This window comes from Melopsittacus undulatus, chromosome 6 (genome assembly GCF_012275295.1).
Source record: "Melopsittacus undulatus isolate bMelUnd1 chromosome 6, bMelUnd1.mat.Z, whole genome shotgun sequence".
NCBI classification, from domain to species: domain Eukaryota; kingdom Metazoa; phylum Chordata; class Aves; order Psittaciformes; family Psittaculidae; genus Melopsittacus; species Melopsittacus undulatus.
Window position 1 is genome coordinate 20,832,946 of NC_047532.1, and position 14,919 is coordinate 20,847,864.

Genomic DNA, 14,919 nt, shown 5'->3' on the forward strand with positions numbered 1-14,919 from the left:
TTTCATGATCATAAAGGACTACTGGTACAACAGGTAAAGACAAATGCACTTCTGCATAAAGAAAGTTGGCACAAGCCAACTTCCTTGTCTGCAGGAAGTTTCACTGTGGGCCATGGATCCTTTCCTCACATTCCATGCAGACACAATGGAAAGCAGCTTTGGACCAAGGAAGATCAGCTTGCTCAGGAGGGAGATACCTTCTCTGCTCTTCAAGTAAAGAGGACAGACAACAGAGCTCTACTACTCTGCCTTACATCAGCACAGCCCTTCTGCTGCCAGATGCTGTAACACTTACCTGCTGGGGCAACGCCATGGACCATCAGCTGGATGTGCCTGTCTATCTGTCCCACAGGACGGGCAGAGTCCACACTACGGCATGAAGCTGAGTCCAGAGATGAACGAGAACCCTGGAGAAGCAAAATCAGCCACACAGAAACAGTTTCCATGTAAATTCAAGATCTGTCATTGCCCTGAGCTATCAGCAAGGTCAGCAGAACCCACCCGCTGCTGCCCCACTCAACATCCCTGCAACATATGTTTTGTCCCATATGAAACCCAGGTTGCTGGAACTACTGAGTTTCCTCCACTCCAGTGGCCAAGAGCACCCACATCCACTCTTAGAGAACAGCAGACTCACCATTAGGTCCTCAGTGTAAATGGGCTCCTGGCTGCGTGTCAGTGCCAGCGAGCGAGATGCTGGACTAAGGACACTCTCTGCTTCCCACACCTTCCCACTGTAGGTAGTTTCAGTCAGCCTGAATACAGGAAAAAGACATGTCAGCCTCCATTCACAAGGATGACAGCATCATACCTCTACACATCCTTCCCTGCTCTCCCCTGTGCACTTTCTGAGTATTAGACCTTACGATATGGAGCTTGTGGAAAAATTGCTCTCTGGCTCCCTTCAAAAAATCCTTTTCCCTCTCACATAAAGACTTGGCAAGGGGAGAGCAGAAGGGGAATGTCTTGATGTGACTCTTACTCATCAGGAATAAGGTATTTGCTGCTTGGATCACAGCAGCGTCCCTGAGGCTGGGCAGACACTTCCTGCCCCAAGGAGCTCTCAGTCTGGTATAACACATATAGCAAGGCTAGGCCAACAAGTCACACTGGCTTCTTACCGGAGGTAGAAAACAGATTTAGTGGCACGTTCTTGGTAGACAAACATATTCTTCCTGTTCACCACTGAGAAGGCATTGAGCACCGAGCGAAGAGCCTGGATAGCTGTGGGCAAGGTGGGATGTTAGCTATCCCATGTACCTTCCTCTGGTGCACCAATCCAGCCAGAAGCCAGACTCTTGACACATAAAATGAGAGTACTGGGCCATACTCACCTCGTGAGACCCCCATGTTGGGGCCCATCTTGAGGCGTGAATGCACATGGATGAGTGTGCTCCACACAACATCACAAGCAAAGTGCCCTGGCATGAACTGCATGGTGGCAGCCAGGTAGTCCCGGGGCTGGTAGCTCTCCTCTACAGAGTAATCTACAAAGAACATATGATATAGTTGGGTCCATAGCATGGAAGTAACCATCTTTAGTCACTCATGGGCAGGCAATCACACTGCCGCTAAGGGATGCTCAAAGCAGTGTTCGTACCGTCTGTGGGCATAACACGCTGCCTGTATGAAGTATAGGGTGTCTCACTCTTCCAGATGTCCTCCTCACTTTCTGCCACCAGTAATGAGTTGCATATGTGACTGTCATGCAGGTCCTGCAGCAGCAAGCGCTGCAAAGAGTGCAAAAAGACTGGTTCTGTTGCTTGCACAGCCCACAGAAGGTAACAAGGAGAAGGGCTTAGGGCCAGACTGAGTCTCTTTTCCTGTGACCCCTAAGCTGAGACTCCATCAGCTGAAGTAGCTCCCAGACCCACCTGAGCTGTGCTCAGACCAGACAACCTCCAGAGGTCCTTTCTCATCTAAGCCACCTCATGACTGGCAGCTCTGTCCCTCCCCTCTGCAGATCTATTACCTGATTGACAACCCTGCAGATTTCACTGATCTTCTTCACCACCACTTGGTTGAGACTCTGGCACTCCCCTGGCTGCTCCTCTTCCGTCTCTGCTGATGCTGCTGTCTCCACACTCAGGCTGCTTTACGGGGAATGGGAGAAAACAGTCAGCAGAGCACCTGGATAGTGCCTGTCCCTGTTTGCTGGGAACAGGAATGCACTGGAGAAAGATGGCAGCTTTCCTCTTATGGAGCACCAGTGTAGTCCTGCAGCTCCCCACCCACACTGGGCAGGGAGGAGACCCTGTCCAGAGATGAGTGAGTGGCAATAAGGTCTTGTACAGAGAAGCAGTGGCTGGACAGGGGACCTTCCTTACCGTGTGTGGTAATAGACCTCTACTCGGTCCTGCTGGATTTTTATGATGAGCCAGAAATCCGGCATGAGGGGACACCTGGGTTCCTGGTCGCTCATTAGTGCCTCCTCATACTCCGAATCACTGCTTCCACCATCGTAACCTGCAATATACCCTCACTTCAGCCCCAGGTTTGGCAAGCCAGCCTCCTCCCTGGGCATGGCAGGCTCTGGCAGATCAGAGCCACTCACAAGACCTACCCTCAGGGCTCAGAGATCACCCCAGCCCAGGCACTCTGTCCCCCCATACACCTGCACTACTGTACCACTGCCAGTGCCTGGGTGCATGCTGTCAGGCACCCCATCCCAGCAGACTCACCCAGGTGGTCAGAGTCCATGCTGCCCTGGCTTGACACCAGGCTCTGCACACGGCTGGGACGCTGCTTACTGGAGCCTGCAAGAGAAGAGCAGAGGGGTCTGATCAGGAAACCATCTGTTAAACTTCTTCACATACCCCATGTGCTGGAGAAGAATTACACCACAGGACAACCAGGCAGTGCTGGCCACTGGGAGGTAGTGCTGGGAAACGGAGCTCTCACAGCCATTCCTGGAGTCACCAGGAACTTCATGCCATTAGGGATACCGGTGTAGCAGCACAGCTCAGTATCCTGAGTACTGGCAAGCAGTGAACTGCCAACACCCTGGCAAGGAAAACAGCAACAGTGCTGGGTACCAGCTCTGGTGTTTAGGGACCAGAACAGGAATAGCTGTCATATTTTGTATGCCACAAATGGAACCAGGCTCTTCCCTTGAAAGTTCCCACGGCTGAGGTACATCCTGCCCACATTTGCAGCTCCTACCTTCCCTGCCCTGTGTTACGGAGTCAGCCAGGCTTGCTGCAGTTGGTGTCACCAATGGTGATTTCTCGCTGTTGCCCTTTTCAGATGATGAGGATGGTAGTGACTGTACGGCTGCCTCTGGAGCTGCCTCCTCCAGGGAGTCATGGCCAGGTGCTCTGCTCTGCTCAAGGCTCAGTGCTTCTCCTGGGACCTGCACACAAGTCAAGGTTGCAAAAAGGACCAGAAAAACAGGCACCAAAAAACTGGTTCCATCATCCTCCTGTATCCTTCTACCTTCTGTTACCAGTGTCCCACACCTTCCCACCAACAGACCACCTCAGCATCTCTCACCTCATCCCGCATGTGGCTGTCTATGGGGGGGTTTCCTGTGTCTGGCACAATGTGTGTCTCACTCTCTGGCCACCCCCAGAGACTCCGGGCTTCTTCTGCGAGGGCACAGGTTGTGTGGTGTAGCTCAGAGCCCTCTGCCTCTGCTTCACTGCTCCCCTCTTGGCCTGCCTGGCCTAGGGTTGTTCTGGTGCCCCCTCCAGCTGGCTGCTGCAAGGAGGGTGTCCCTGAAGGGTTTGGAGCTGCCTGCCTGGAGTGCAGGCGGCTGATGGAGATGTAGTGGTAGTCACTGCCTTCTGCATTAAGCATGTAGCCTGGCACCACCATTCTTCTGAATTCCTGCAATACAACAAAGAATAAGCATCCTGCTAGCTAAGTATATGAAGCTGCCTCAGGACTTTCTCTTTACCTCCTTGAACTTCTCCAGAGAGTGCTCAGGTCCAAAGACAAACTGGAGTAGCACCACCTCACTGTGGCAGCTGGGCCGCCCCTTGGAGTTGTAGATATGGGTGGCCACCCGGTGCAGGATGGAGGTGCTGATGACCTGGGAGTGGCGTAGTGCAGACACAATCTCATCGTCCAGGAGCCAGCGAATCTGAGCAGAGAAAGGACGCAGAGCAAGACCTACATGACCTGCCCCAGTTCTAATCCAAGTCACAACACCTGAGGGCAACTCCTCTCATTACTTATATCCCTCATGTCCTTCTGAAAGTACCTAAGAAGAGGACTTTGGAAGATAGCTCTGCCTGTCCCATCCCAACTGCAGTAAGAATTTAGTCAGGGCAATCCCACACTTTTGGGAGTACAAGGCCAATGGCCTGTGTGATACCAGCATGGTCAGATAGTCAGTTCAGTTGATAGAGGTTATAGCTGAGAACAGGCTAGGAAATGTGAAACAGCAGTTGTGTACTATAGCCATGCTGTTCCAGCTGGAAGCAAAAAGTAGGCAAGGGTGGCTTACCTCATTCATAGTGGCTTCAATAGCCTGCCTGTGCACTCCAGGGAGGTTGGAAAGCGCAGGGTGCCTAAGAAAGAGAAGGAACAAAAAAATCAACCAGTAATTCTCATTCAAGCAGCCACCACAGCTGGGCTCCTAGGCAGCAAAAGGAACCCATGAGAGGCTTGCTTCACCTGCAATCTGCAATGCCATACCTTTCATCTCCTGTGGATGGGAGCCGTTCCAAGTTGTGCATGATATCCTCATCTGAGCGGAAAGAGGATGGCTGCCCTGGAGAGCGTGTAAAGGACACGCTGCTCTCTGAAGTGCATCTGTCACAGGAGGGGAGAGCAGGCTGAGCACCAGCTTTTGAGCCAGAGAGGATAAACAGACACAAGCTCCAGAGAGCAGAAAAGGGATCTCTAGACAAGATGAGCCTATCTTGTGAAAAATCTTAGTTTTCTTAGGGCTGTGGCAAGCTCTGTGAGAAAGACAATCCTGAGTCTCAGAACATGAAGAGAACCCAAGACTGGTTGGGAAGGGCAGGCAGAGGGTGAGTGAGTGACTCTTTCCACTTACCTGTTGTGAAGAATGTCTGCATTCACAACTTCTATCTCTAGGGGCAGTGTCAGCACGAAGATGTCCAGGGTCACACAGAGGTCCCCCAGGTCAATGGTGCTCAAGCCCTGGCAGCTTTCCAGGCAGCCCAGAACTTCCCCTGAGGAGAGATCAGAGATCACAGATCAAGCAACAAACAGTTCTGCTTACACATACACACAGCCTGGTAGCAAGAGGTGGCTGTCCCACACCTCTGGACAGGCTCAAGAAGGCCATCATTCCCCATGATCCTTTCAACTTTCCAGGACCAATCCCACAGCAAGTGGAAGACACACTGAAAAAGTCTGTGTCTGGTTCTGGGAGACCTGGAGGGGCTCTATACAGGAAAGGCTGGTCCAGAGAGACCGCAGTTTAGGACACAGCATGTTTGTTCCAAGGCCTGCACACCCAAAAGGAACCTGACAGAAGCCCTACTGCCCTTCAGCCTCACAGCAAGGCTTGCTCTTACCTAGACAAGTTGGGAGGGACTGCACAGGCATGGAGCTGTGCTGGCTACGCAGCTTCACTGAGCAGGTAAGGTGCACAAAAAGTGGGGGCATCTCCTGCTCCAGGAACTCCTGCTCATTGAGCGAATCCCCTCCCAGGACGCTGAAGGAGTCATCATCCTGATTCACTGTGTTGGAGTCCGACAAGGAATCCGTGTCTGGGAACTCATGCTCCAGCTTCTCACGGTACTCCACCTCCAGCTCTGGGTCACTCTCAGTGGCAATGCAGCACCCAGACACAGCTCCTGTTGATACAGATTTCCCTGTTAGCAAGTCAGGCCCACATCCCCAGAGACAGCCAAGCTCTGAAAGGTATCACCACAGTGGTAATACAGACAGTTCCTTCTCCAGGACAAAGCAGCAATTTTTACCTTCTTCAGCTGCCAATTCTAGCTCTGATCCCTCCATGTCCTCACTGCCTTTTCTGTCTGCCTGATCCCGAGGTGCCTCTTCCTGAGATGGAGAGAGGAAGGGCAGATATTACAACAATGCCAGGCAGTGAAGCAGGCTGTTATTGGACCCCTGAGGGGCTCAGTCTACTCATGGGTCTGCCAGTCCCAAATCCAGATCTGAAACCAAGCAAAGCTACTTCCCTTCACAAGGACTAGGTGCCTACCAGAGCAATACCATGCCTACCTCTTTCTTGGCTGATGGTGGGCAATAGAAGAAATAGTGAGGATTTGATGGCACTGGCTTGAAATGTAAACTTCCAATTTCCAGGAATTTTTCCTAAAAGAGAAATCCCAACTGTGAAGCAGAATTTCCACTCTACTCTCCTGCAGCAGCAATGTGAACTTCCATATTCCTCACCTGGATTATTTTATGTAGGTCAGGGTGAGCCTGGCAGGGCTGCCCAATTTCCAGTAGCGAGAGGGGAAACTCTGAGCAGCAGCTGGTGCCCACACTGCTCTTTGGCTCCTCTGTGGGGCTAGCAATGTTATGGGAGTCCTGCTCGCTGTAGTCCTCCATTTCCGCACTGGCAGGTTTGTGGACAGGTAAGACAGGTAGGTTGAAAAACAACAGTCGTTACATGTATTATCTACCCTGCCTGCATCCCACCTCACAGCTCCCCACACCTCACTGGTGTAAACATGATAAGACACAGCCCCCACCTCTACAGCCCCAGAAACCCTCCTGCTACCCAGTAACCCAGATAAGCACTTGGGCTGTCTGAAGCCAGGCCAGAAGTAGGTTAACCATGCTGATCCCACTACCAGGTATGCTACACACCCTCCCTGGGAAAGAGACACACGTGGCTGAGTACAGTGACAGGCCTGGAGCAATCTGAATTACTGACACCCAGTCCAGGGCATGTCACAGCAAACACCACCGTGCCAGCACCCCTAGTGTCTTGGAGCACAGAGCACAGTCAAAGCTCAGGCCCAGGCTCATTTAACAGCTCCATGACAGAATCAGTCCCTGAAACTCAGAAAAAGCAATTTGGGGAGTGGGATGTTGGTTGGTCAAAGTACTTCCCAGGTACTCGAACTAGTAATACAGATGGCAGATCTGGGTGCAATGTGTCAAAAGCTGTAAATCCTTCAGCACAGATAACACAATATGCATTGGGATAGGTGATCCATAATATCTTACAAACACAGAAAAGTTCCCACAGTTTCTTTTTTGGGAAAGTAGCACTTGAGGAAGGCATCTGAATTTCTAAACACTAAATGTTGTTCAAAACCACAGCCTCATCTCAATGATTTACTTACACTAAGATACTATAGAGTATATTTTCCCCTCTTTAAGTTTACAGAGGTAATACAAACCTTATAAATACCCTAAGGAACAGGACAGAAGTTTAGCATCAAGCATATTCCAATTCTGCCTTGATATTTCTCTTGTAACTTTTTTTTCCAGTTTCAATTAATATAATAAACCCAAACCACTTTGTGCACTAGAAAAAGATAACAAGCCTGTAATTTTCTCCAGAGGCAATAGCAACTTCAAATGAGTGTGAGAAACAACAAGTCTGAGAGTTACTTGCAGACAAACTGGCCTCCAGCTCAAGCCAGATGGGACAGCAATGAGCTAAGACTAGAAGAGAAAGCAAAAGGATGGATATCACCAGAGATTATAAAGATCCTGATGGGTATCGTAACAGGTGGTTATCCCACTGGAAATATTTCTCACATGTGGCTCTGTTAGACCCTACCCTACAACATTTCTTCTAGCAGGCAGCAGAAGATGCTTGAAGAAAGATCTGCCTGGACCCAATGCTAAGAACAGAAGCAAAACCAAGATGGGCCCCTACCTTGATTCAGAGACCAAGACACCTCTCTCCCTAGAGCTCTGTTCCTCTTCATGCTCTATGCTACCCACTTGGAAGCTGGCTGTCCTGGTGTGCGTATGGAAATGCTGGTGACTCTCTCGGAATGAGCGGACATGGCTGCACACCGTCAGCAGGAAGTTAGTGATATCAATCTCTTGAAGCAGCTCTTCACAGTAGTCCATGGCTGTAAGTAGGTCCTGCGAGCTGATGCTGTGAGACTGCTGAAGGCTCTTGAACAGCCCTACAGATCAAACACAGAGCTTGAGTGCTCCACCACAAGGATGCATCATGGAATTCAGGCAATAGCCACATATGATTTCCACCAAGTCCCAATACAGAGCTGTAGTTAGTGCAGGTGCTAGCAGGGAAGGCTCGGCCAGGATGCCTAATGCTACACGTTAACCTGAGCTTGTACTGCACCAGGGTACCCCAGGGACCTTGAAGGTGAGAGGAAAAGCTCAAAGAAGGGACATCCCCTCACAGCACTCCACATGTCCAGGAACAGCCTATGCAAGACCTATAGGGAATGTGCAGACGTATCTCTAAATCTCTCCTGGTAGGACAGCAGTCCCACAGCTCCTCCCTTTGCTCAGTGTAAGATCACAAAAACAAGACATTGTTTTCTTAAAAGAAGATCCAGGGTCTAGCCCCAACCCCAGCCCCAACCCTGCCTCAGCTCCCATTGCACTGCTCCTCACCTTTCACATAGCACTGGTGGGAGTGCTCCTGCAGCAGCGTGCAGTAACTCACTAACTCCTTATGCTTGTGGTCCAGCCAAGCAGTAGCAGGAGGACGCTCCAGAGACTGGGACCTGGAAAAGAGGAACCACAGCCTTCAACTCCCATGAAGTGTATTTCACACTATAAATGGCTCTGACACCAGTAAAACAGGGCTGTAGGGCACGCACAAAGCAATGGCTGCTGTTAGGCAGAGAGGCCAAGCCAAGAGAATAAGTCAGGGCTAGAGCCAGCCTCATGTCAAGGAAGCTCCTGTTTGCTGTCTTGGAATCAATATGGTTGGTATTACCTGAAAAAGATGTCCCGAGGAGGACGATGTGCCCGTGGGCTGACAAGCTGCTCTCTTAACAACTCCAAAGAGCAGCTGTAGATGTAAATGGGGCAGCGAAATCGGCGGCATTCACCTAGCTCAGACTGCGAGTTCTGGTGGCAGAAGGAGATATGCACATCTCTGCGAGAGGAGCCACCTTGCTCTCCAGGATCACAACTCCCTTCTGCAAAAGAAACAATCCTGAGATAAAGGCTTTTGATGGGCTCCTCGCTCCTGTTGAGATGTCACAGCCCTCACAGCAGCACCCACAGGCAGGTATTTGTTTTACACTCAAACCTCATGGATTATTCTCCTCACTCAGCACTCAACCACTCAATCCAGTCCTTTGGCCACTCTGATCCTCTAGTTGTGCAGCCATGACTGTTCACCACTGGCACCACCACTTTCTGCAGCAGCACAACCCTTCATCCTCACTGCAGGCCTGGCTGACTGCACTAGGGGCTGTACAATCAAATCCCATATACCTTTAGACCTGTGCCCCCCTCCCTAGGATAATGTGTTACTCATAGTGCCAGTCTGGATCATGATACAAGAGTCACTGACTTTCCAGTGCAGTCCACTACTGCTATTCCTAGTAGCTTCTATTTACCTGCAACCTCCTTGCCCAGAAGTAGACAGCCTTGGGCCATGGACATTCAGCTCACATTATACCCCTTAATCCCCCCTCCCCTCGAATATCATGAAAGTTGGTTGAGGCTTCACTGTGCCCCTTGTCCTGATTGACACTGCTGACTGCACGGCAGATGCTCACAGGCTGCAGCAGCCTATTATTCTTCCTACCTCAATCTGTTCAGCAGTGTGCTCAGGAATAGCAAGGATACTGATACTTTAGCAAGGTGCTACTCTGAGAGTTGTACCGTGGGCTGGTGTTATGCTGAGGGTAGGTAATGGCACTGCAGCATCCCCTTCTTCAGCCTCATCCTTGACTTGCTCTGCACAGACAGGACCCAGGGTGTCCTCCCCAGACTGACTCTCATCTTTTGGAGGTTTGTCTAATCCGCAAGCCATCAGCTTCTGTACATCTGGAAGAAAACAAACTAAAATCACTCTCTGTCCAGTGAGAACAGTTTAACCCTTCTACATTCCCAAGAGGGCAAATGTCCCTGCTACCTCTTTATGTGTATGAGCAGCTCCAGAGAGTACTTCCAGCAAAGCCTAGCAGCCTTCACCAGCAGCTCAGCGGAAGCCAGGCCAGTGCCAGTGCCCAGAAGCAGGGACTCTCCCAGACCATCCCATGAGCAGTCTCTGTACTCTATTCATTAACAGCCCTACTGGGAAAATTGCCCAATGGCTGCAGCTAGCAAACAACCCAAAGCTACATCCCCTGCCTGAAAACGCTATGTTGCCAGCACCATGTCCAAGGAGAGAAGAGCACTGCATGCAGCACTTGGCACTACTCTATTACTGTTCATATAGTGCAAAAAGACTCCGCTGCTCAATAATCTGTCCATCCTACCAGAGCCGATTCTGCTTTTGCTGTCTTCCTGAGGAGGCACTGAGGACTGCTCCTCCTCTCACTCCATACAGCAGGCAGGCTCACCTGAGAAGGTGGCTGGCAGGAAGGTGAGGAAGACATGCTGTGTGTTGACCAGCTTGGCATAACATCGCCACTGTGGGGGAAAGGGCCCCGTTGCATCACTCAGGGTCACATCATCCTCAGGCAGGTCTGTGTTGCCAAGGCTCTGATGAAAGAGCAGAAGTTGGATAAACTCATAGCACAGGATTACCTTGAGGCAGGTAGCAACATACAGAAGAGGTTTCTTTACGATTGATAGCTGGCACAGCACAGAAATCACCCTGCACCATTCTGAGAGCAGCCTGGCTCCAGGAAACACAGCACAGTCAGGAGATGTTTAGCCAGCTTTGCTGGAGCCAGTTCTTACCTACAAGCAGTGATTGCCCACGGTTTTTGAGCAATCTGCCTCACAGCATCAGTGCTGCTGTAACAGGCTAGGCCCATGGTGACTGCAACTATCCAAACACCTACAAGATTCTTCCTTGACTTCAGCCGCAGGCTACAGCTCAAACTACTGCCAGGCACAAGTCAAACGACAGCCTTTGTCTGTTTTCAACCCTTCCACTAACTCTCCTGCTCTTCAACAGCTGCTGCCCTGCCTTCAGAGGAGGCTCAGGAGAGGGAAAGCAGCACAGCAGTACCTGCAGAGTACTTGTGGAGCCAGTCATATCCCTAGTACCATTGCTGCCAACAAGATGATAGGATGCAGAAGCATCCTGCTGCTCCAGAATTGCAGAGGCTTTCAGGCTTTCTTCTGAAAGGGAGCACAGAGAAAACAACCTGAGAAATACCAACTGAGGAAAAGGGTTGAGAAAGCAAGGCCATGCTCCTGGCCCTTACCTCTGATCACAGGGAGGGTGAAGGGGGGTTGATGGCCATCACGATCCCGTTGCAGAACCTGCTCCATGAAAGCCACATGATCAGCATCAGCCATGGGGATCTCCCGGTCACTGAGGTCATGCTGCAGGCAGCCATGGAAGAGGTTTAGTAGCATTTCATTGGGCACAAACGAAGAGTCCTTGGTCACCTCCTCATTCTCTGCTCCAAAACAGAACCATGTTCAGCAACAGCATCTCCCCAGCCACCACCGGCCCAGGCCCCCAGCAGACAGCTCTTTACAAAGTGGCACTTCCACACAGCCAGGAGTTTCCCCCCACACCTCTGCAAGGCTGACTTGGAGGGTGTTGAGGAAGCCCTGGAGCTCCAGCTTCATCATCACTGGCTACCTTGCACTGACTCACCCTGCCACTTGTAACTGTTCTGGAGATGTTCGGGGCTACAGACAAGAAGCCACTACCCCAGAGCAACAGTCTAAATTCAATATTCTCAAAAGAAACTTTTCCAAAACTACAATCCCAAGACAGACAGCAATAACCCCAGACAGCTCTGGGGCTGCAGAGATAGGGAGAACAGCACTGAGCTACTGCAAGAGGCATGGCAGCTCTCACATGCCTGCTACCCAGGAAGACAAGCACACAAAGCAGGGTGCTCATAGCCATGAAGAGAGAATGGAAGGAGGAAGGTGGTGAAGAAGTACCTACCTTTTGTCAGCATCAGGAAGAACATTTCAACCTGCTGGCACCTGGGCAACAGCTTCATGAGGTTGAACTGAAATGGGATTTCATGCACTCCAAAACCTGCCCCCATGTCTGGATCTGCAACAAGAACTGGGAATGTAACATGCCAGTGGGCACCACATAGCTCTGTCGCCCAGGCCACCTCCAAATGAGAGGTACCAGCCCTAAATGCAGTGCAGTCAGCACAAGTGAAGGTACACATCAGCACCACCCCAACTTCCTCTGCTCAGGAGGGCAAAGGGATATAAATAATGAAAGTGGGTGAAAAGCAAAGCCTGATGGAGGCTTCAGCAGGTTGTGAACTACCCACAGTGAGGTACCTCACTGTTAGAGTTGCCTGGCCTTATTTCCACCTTCACACAAGAAAGGACAGGGAGACACCCCAAGACTTTACATAGCTTGAGCACAGAGCTGCCAGAGGACAAAACCAGAACATCAGTGTTGCAGGTAACATGGCTGGAGAGCAGTGACTACCCTGGGAGCCAGAGGTAGCCCAAATTACCAGCATAGTCAGGGACAAGGATGCCCCCGCTTTGGGGGAGATCTTCCATCTGACAGGCTCTGCACATCCCTGCAGGCATCTCCTGTCCTCTTCCTCAGGAAAGAGTCTCTGCTGTTCAGGCCTTGAGCTTTCCTGGCCCTCTCCCACAGGGCCAGTGATACAACCCAATACAGTTCCCTCAGGTCCTGTCCTCAGTTTCTGGGTTGACACCAACTCTCTCAAACCCACCCAGTATCTGCTGTGTTATTCACTGCAAGGCAAGCAAATGAAAGATCTAGGATGAGGTGAACTAGTGACAAGAAAGCAAAACCAGTGAGGTTCTGGAAGAGGTTCCCTGACAGGGGTTAGGACTCTTGGAGGTCCCAGTGAACTATGTTAATCATGTCAGATCAGATGATTCCATCTGCTTCAGAAGTCAGCCCCTCTCACACAATTACAGAACTACTGAAGTTGCAAAGGACCTCTGCAGGTCATCTGGTCGAACCTTCCTACTCATTGAGGGGCATCCCTCCAGCCTTGGCACAAAGTCTCAGTGCTCTTTTGGCCTTCCAAAAATGAAGCCATTTCTCTGGCAGCTGAGCACAAGTGCAACAGTGACCCACAGCCATCAAACTCTAGAAAGTTGTGGTCAGAATATCTGTTCCACTTTCCAGAAAACTCTAATGGACCCCGAGACACTCAGAGCCTAGCTGCTTGCTGCTCCATCAAACCTGCTAGGACATACACGCTGGACTCACCTTCAGTAGTTTTGGTCTCTGAAGGAGGGCAGACCCATTCCTTGTTCTGGCACAACTGGCTGATGTACTCGAAGGTCAGCATGGTGGCAATGCACGCAAGGTCCCGGGGATAGAGCTGCAATAAGCAGTCAAGGCTCAGCTGTATGAAGAAGAATTATCACCCCAAAATGCAGGAGAAAACAGTCTAGAAGCAAGGAGAGGATGCACCCATAATCCCATCCCCTGATTTGACCTGTCTCATTGCTCCCTCCTTCTCCTTTAGCCTCTCTTTTGCCTTGTTCACATGGTGCATTGGCAGTGCTGTCTGCAATCCCAGCTTTGGTACAGCTTGCTTCCTCCAATGGAATTCACTTTTGACAAAGTAATTTGTATGTTCCTACCTATCCCAGAGCAGCACTACATCTACAGTCCTGCAATCCAGAAACCTTTTCTGACAGTAGGCCAATTTTGTTAACAGCATTCTCATCACTTTTGGCCCTCAATAACTGACCTGCAGTGTTGCAATGCACTTGCAATACACCCTTCTCCCTCCACAAAACAGTCCATGCCTCTACCCCTTCAGAGACTCACCGCCTTAGGTATTTTCTGGTAAGGCAAGCCATTGAGGTGCTTCCAGTTCTCAGCAGTACTGTGGACATAGCCACTCTGTGGCTCTACCCAGCACTCAGTGACCAGGTTCAGTTCTGTGTCCACCTCAATGGCCTCTACCTCTGTATCGTTGTCATCATCTGTGGAAAAGCTGGAGGAAAGACATAAGGCAAGTCCTGCAAGATGGCACAGAGCCATCAGCCCACTGTAGCTTCTCTCAGAGCTGTGAGATCAGCCACACAAACCCTGGGCTCGTGGGGAAAGCCCCAGCTAACTGGTAATCAACGCACGATAGCTTGTTGTTTGTACTCCCCACACTGCTTGCAAAGGGCAAGTCTGAAGCCCTGACTCCACTGCCAACCCTCCCTGGGAGCAGGGCAACAACTTCACCTGTCCTTGGTGGAGGTGGAGTGGGGTGGGAAGAGGATGTACTGGACAACACAGGTGTGCTTCTCCCTGCTACTGCTGCTCTCGCTTGTGCCGTCAATCTGGAGGGGAGATATTGCATTAGCCTGGCCAGCAGCAACAGCCTACATGTACCCAGTGCTCCCTTGCACAACACAGCCCACCACCCAGCTCCACTAACAGCAGTCCCAGCGCCAAGAACCCCTCCAGCACAGCATGGCCGTACCAGCAGAGCAGCTCTTTAACCACAGATGGAGACAGGAAAATAACCAACCCACAAGCTGCTTTACTTCAAGGGAGGAGGCAGGTCTCCCTGCACATGTCAAGGGTGTGTGCTAGAAGTGGATGGGAAACCCCATCACAGGAAGGTGGATCCACCTCAGAAACAATGAAGGATTGTGTCCACACTACAGCACCCAGGCTCACCTGTATGGGCAGCTCCAGTACCATGTTGATAATTCCATCCCCACTGGATGCAAAGTGGAAACCCTCCGACAGACGAACCCTGGCAACAGAGACATGGAGGGCTTCTCTACCCATACTGCAAGCTTAAAATGCAGGAATGACTGTACCCTTCACCCCAAAACACCCTCCTTCCCAAGACAGGGAGCTATACAGAGAATGGGGAGATGAGACTCTTTGCACAGGACAGCCTGTGTGAAGACCAGCATACTCCAGACACAGTAACACCTCTTGCCCTTTTGTATGATTTCCAGGACTCTCCT

At 50.9% G+C, this 14,919-nt stretch overlaps 1 protein-coding gene across 11 annotated transcripts in view; it reads right to left on the minus strand.

Annotated features, from left to right (window-relative positions):
* SZT2 (SZT2 subunit of KICSTOR complex) overlaps nt 1-14,919 on the minus strand; it is a 58,206-nt gene that overhangs the window by 23,072 nt on the left and 20,215 nt on the right. For 7 of the 11 annotated variants that reach the window (XM_031050703.2, XM_031050706.2, XM_031050699.2 and 4 more), the window contains exons 17-46: nt 14,621-14,699; nt 14,180-14,277; nt 13,772-13,940; nt 13,202-13,316; nt 11,927-12,040; nt 11,226-11,423; nt 11,027-11,139; nt 10,410-10,551; nt 9,727-9,891; nt 8,828-9,032; nt 8,500-8,612; nt 7,784-8,042; nt 6,340-6,505; nt 6,166-6,258; nt 5,901-5,982; nt 5,493-5,774; nt 5,006-5,144; nt 4,642-4,758; nt 4,451-4,514; nt 3,899-4,084; nt 3,493-3,828; nt 3,163-3,352; nt 2,682-2,756; nt 2,328-2,466; nt 1,973-2,093; nt 1,601-1,730; nt 1,335-1,487; nt 1,122-1,224; nt 638-755; nt 296-407 (exon numbers count right to left, since the gene is read on the minus strand). In XM_031050703.2, the coding sequence (XP_030906563.2) occupies nt 296-407; nt 638-755; nt 1,122-1,224; nt 1,335-1,487; nt 1,601-1,730; nt 1,973-2,093; nt 2,328-2,466; nt 2,682-2,756; nt 3,163-3,352; nt 3,493-3,828; nt 3,899-4,084; nt 4,451-4,514; nt 4,642-4,758; nt 5,006-5,144; nt 5,493-5,774; nt 5,901-5,982; nt 6,166-6,258; nt 6,340-6,505; nt 7,784-8,042; nt 8,500-8,612; nt 8,828-9,032; nt 9,727-9,891; nt 10,410-10,551; nt 11,027-11,139; nt 11,226-11,423; nt 11,927-12,040; nt 13,202-13,316; nt 13,772-13,940; nt 14,180-14,277; nt 14,621-14,699 (4,376 nt within the window). The remainder of the gene's footprint in view (nt 1-295; nt 408-637; nt 756-1,121; nt 1,225-1,334; nt 1,488-1,600; nt 1,731-1,972; nt 2,094-2,327; nt 2,467-2,681; nt 2,757-3,162; nt 3,353-3,492; nt 3,829-3,898; nt 4,085-4,450; nt 4,515-4,641; nt 4,759-5,005; nt 5,145-5,492; nt 5,775-5,900; nt 5,983-6,165; nt 6,259-6,339; nt 6,506-7,783; nt 8,043-8,499; nt 8,613-8,827; nt 9,033-9,726; nt 9,892-10,409; nt 10,552-11,026; nt 11,140-11,225; nt 11,424-11,926; nt 12,041-13,201; nt 13,317-13,771; nt 13,941-14,179; nt 14,278-14,620; nt 14,700-14,919) is intronic. The other 4 variants (XM_031050705.2, XM_031050704.2, XM_031050698.2 and 1 more) reach the window with 2 other exon arrangements.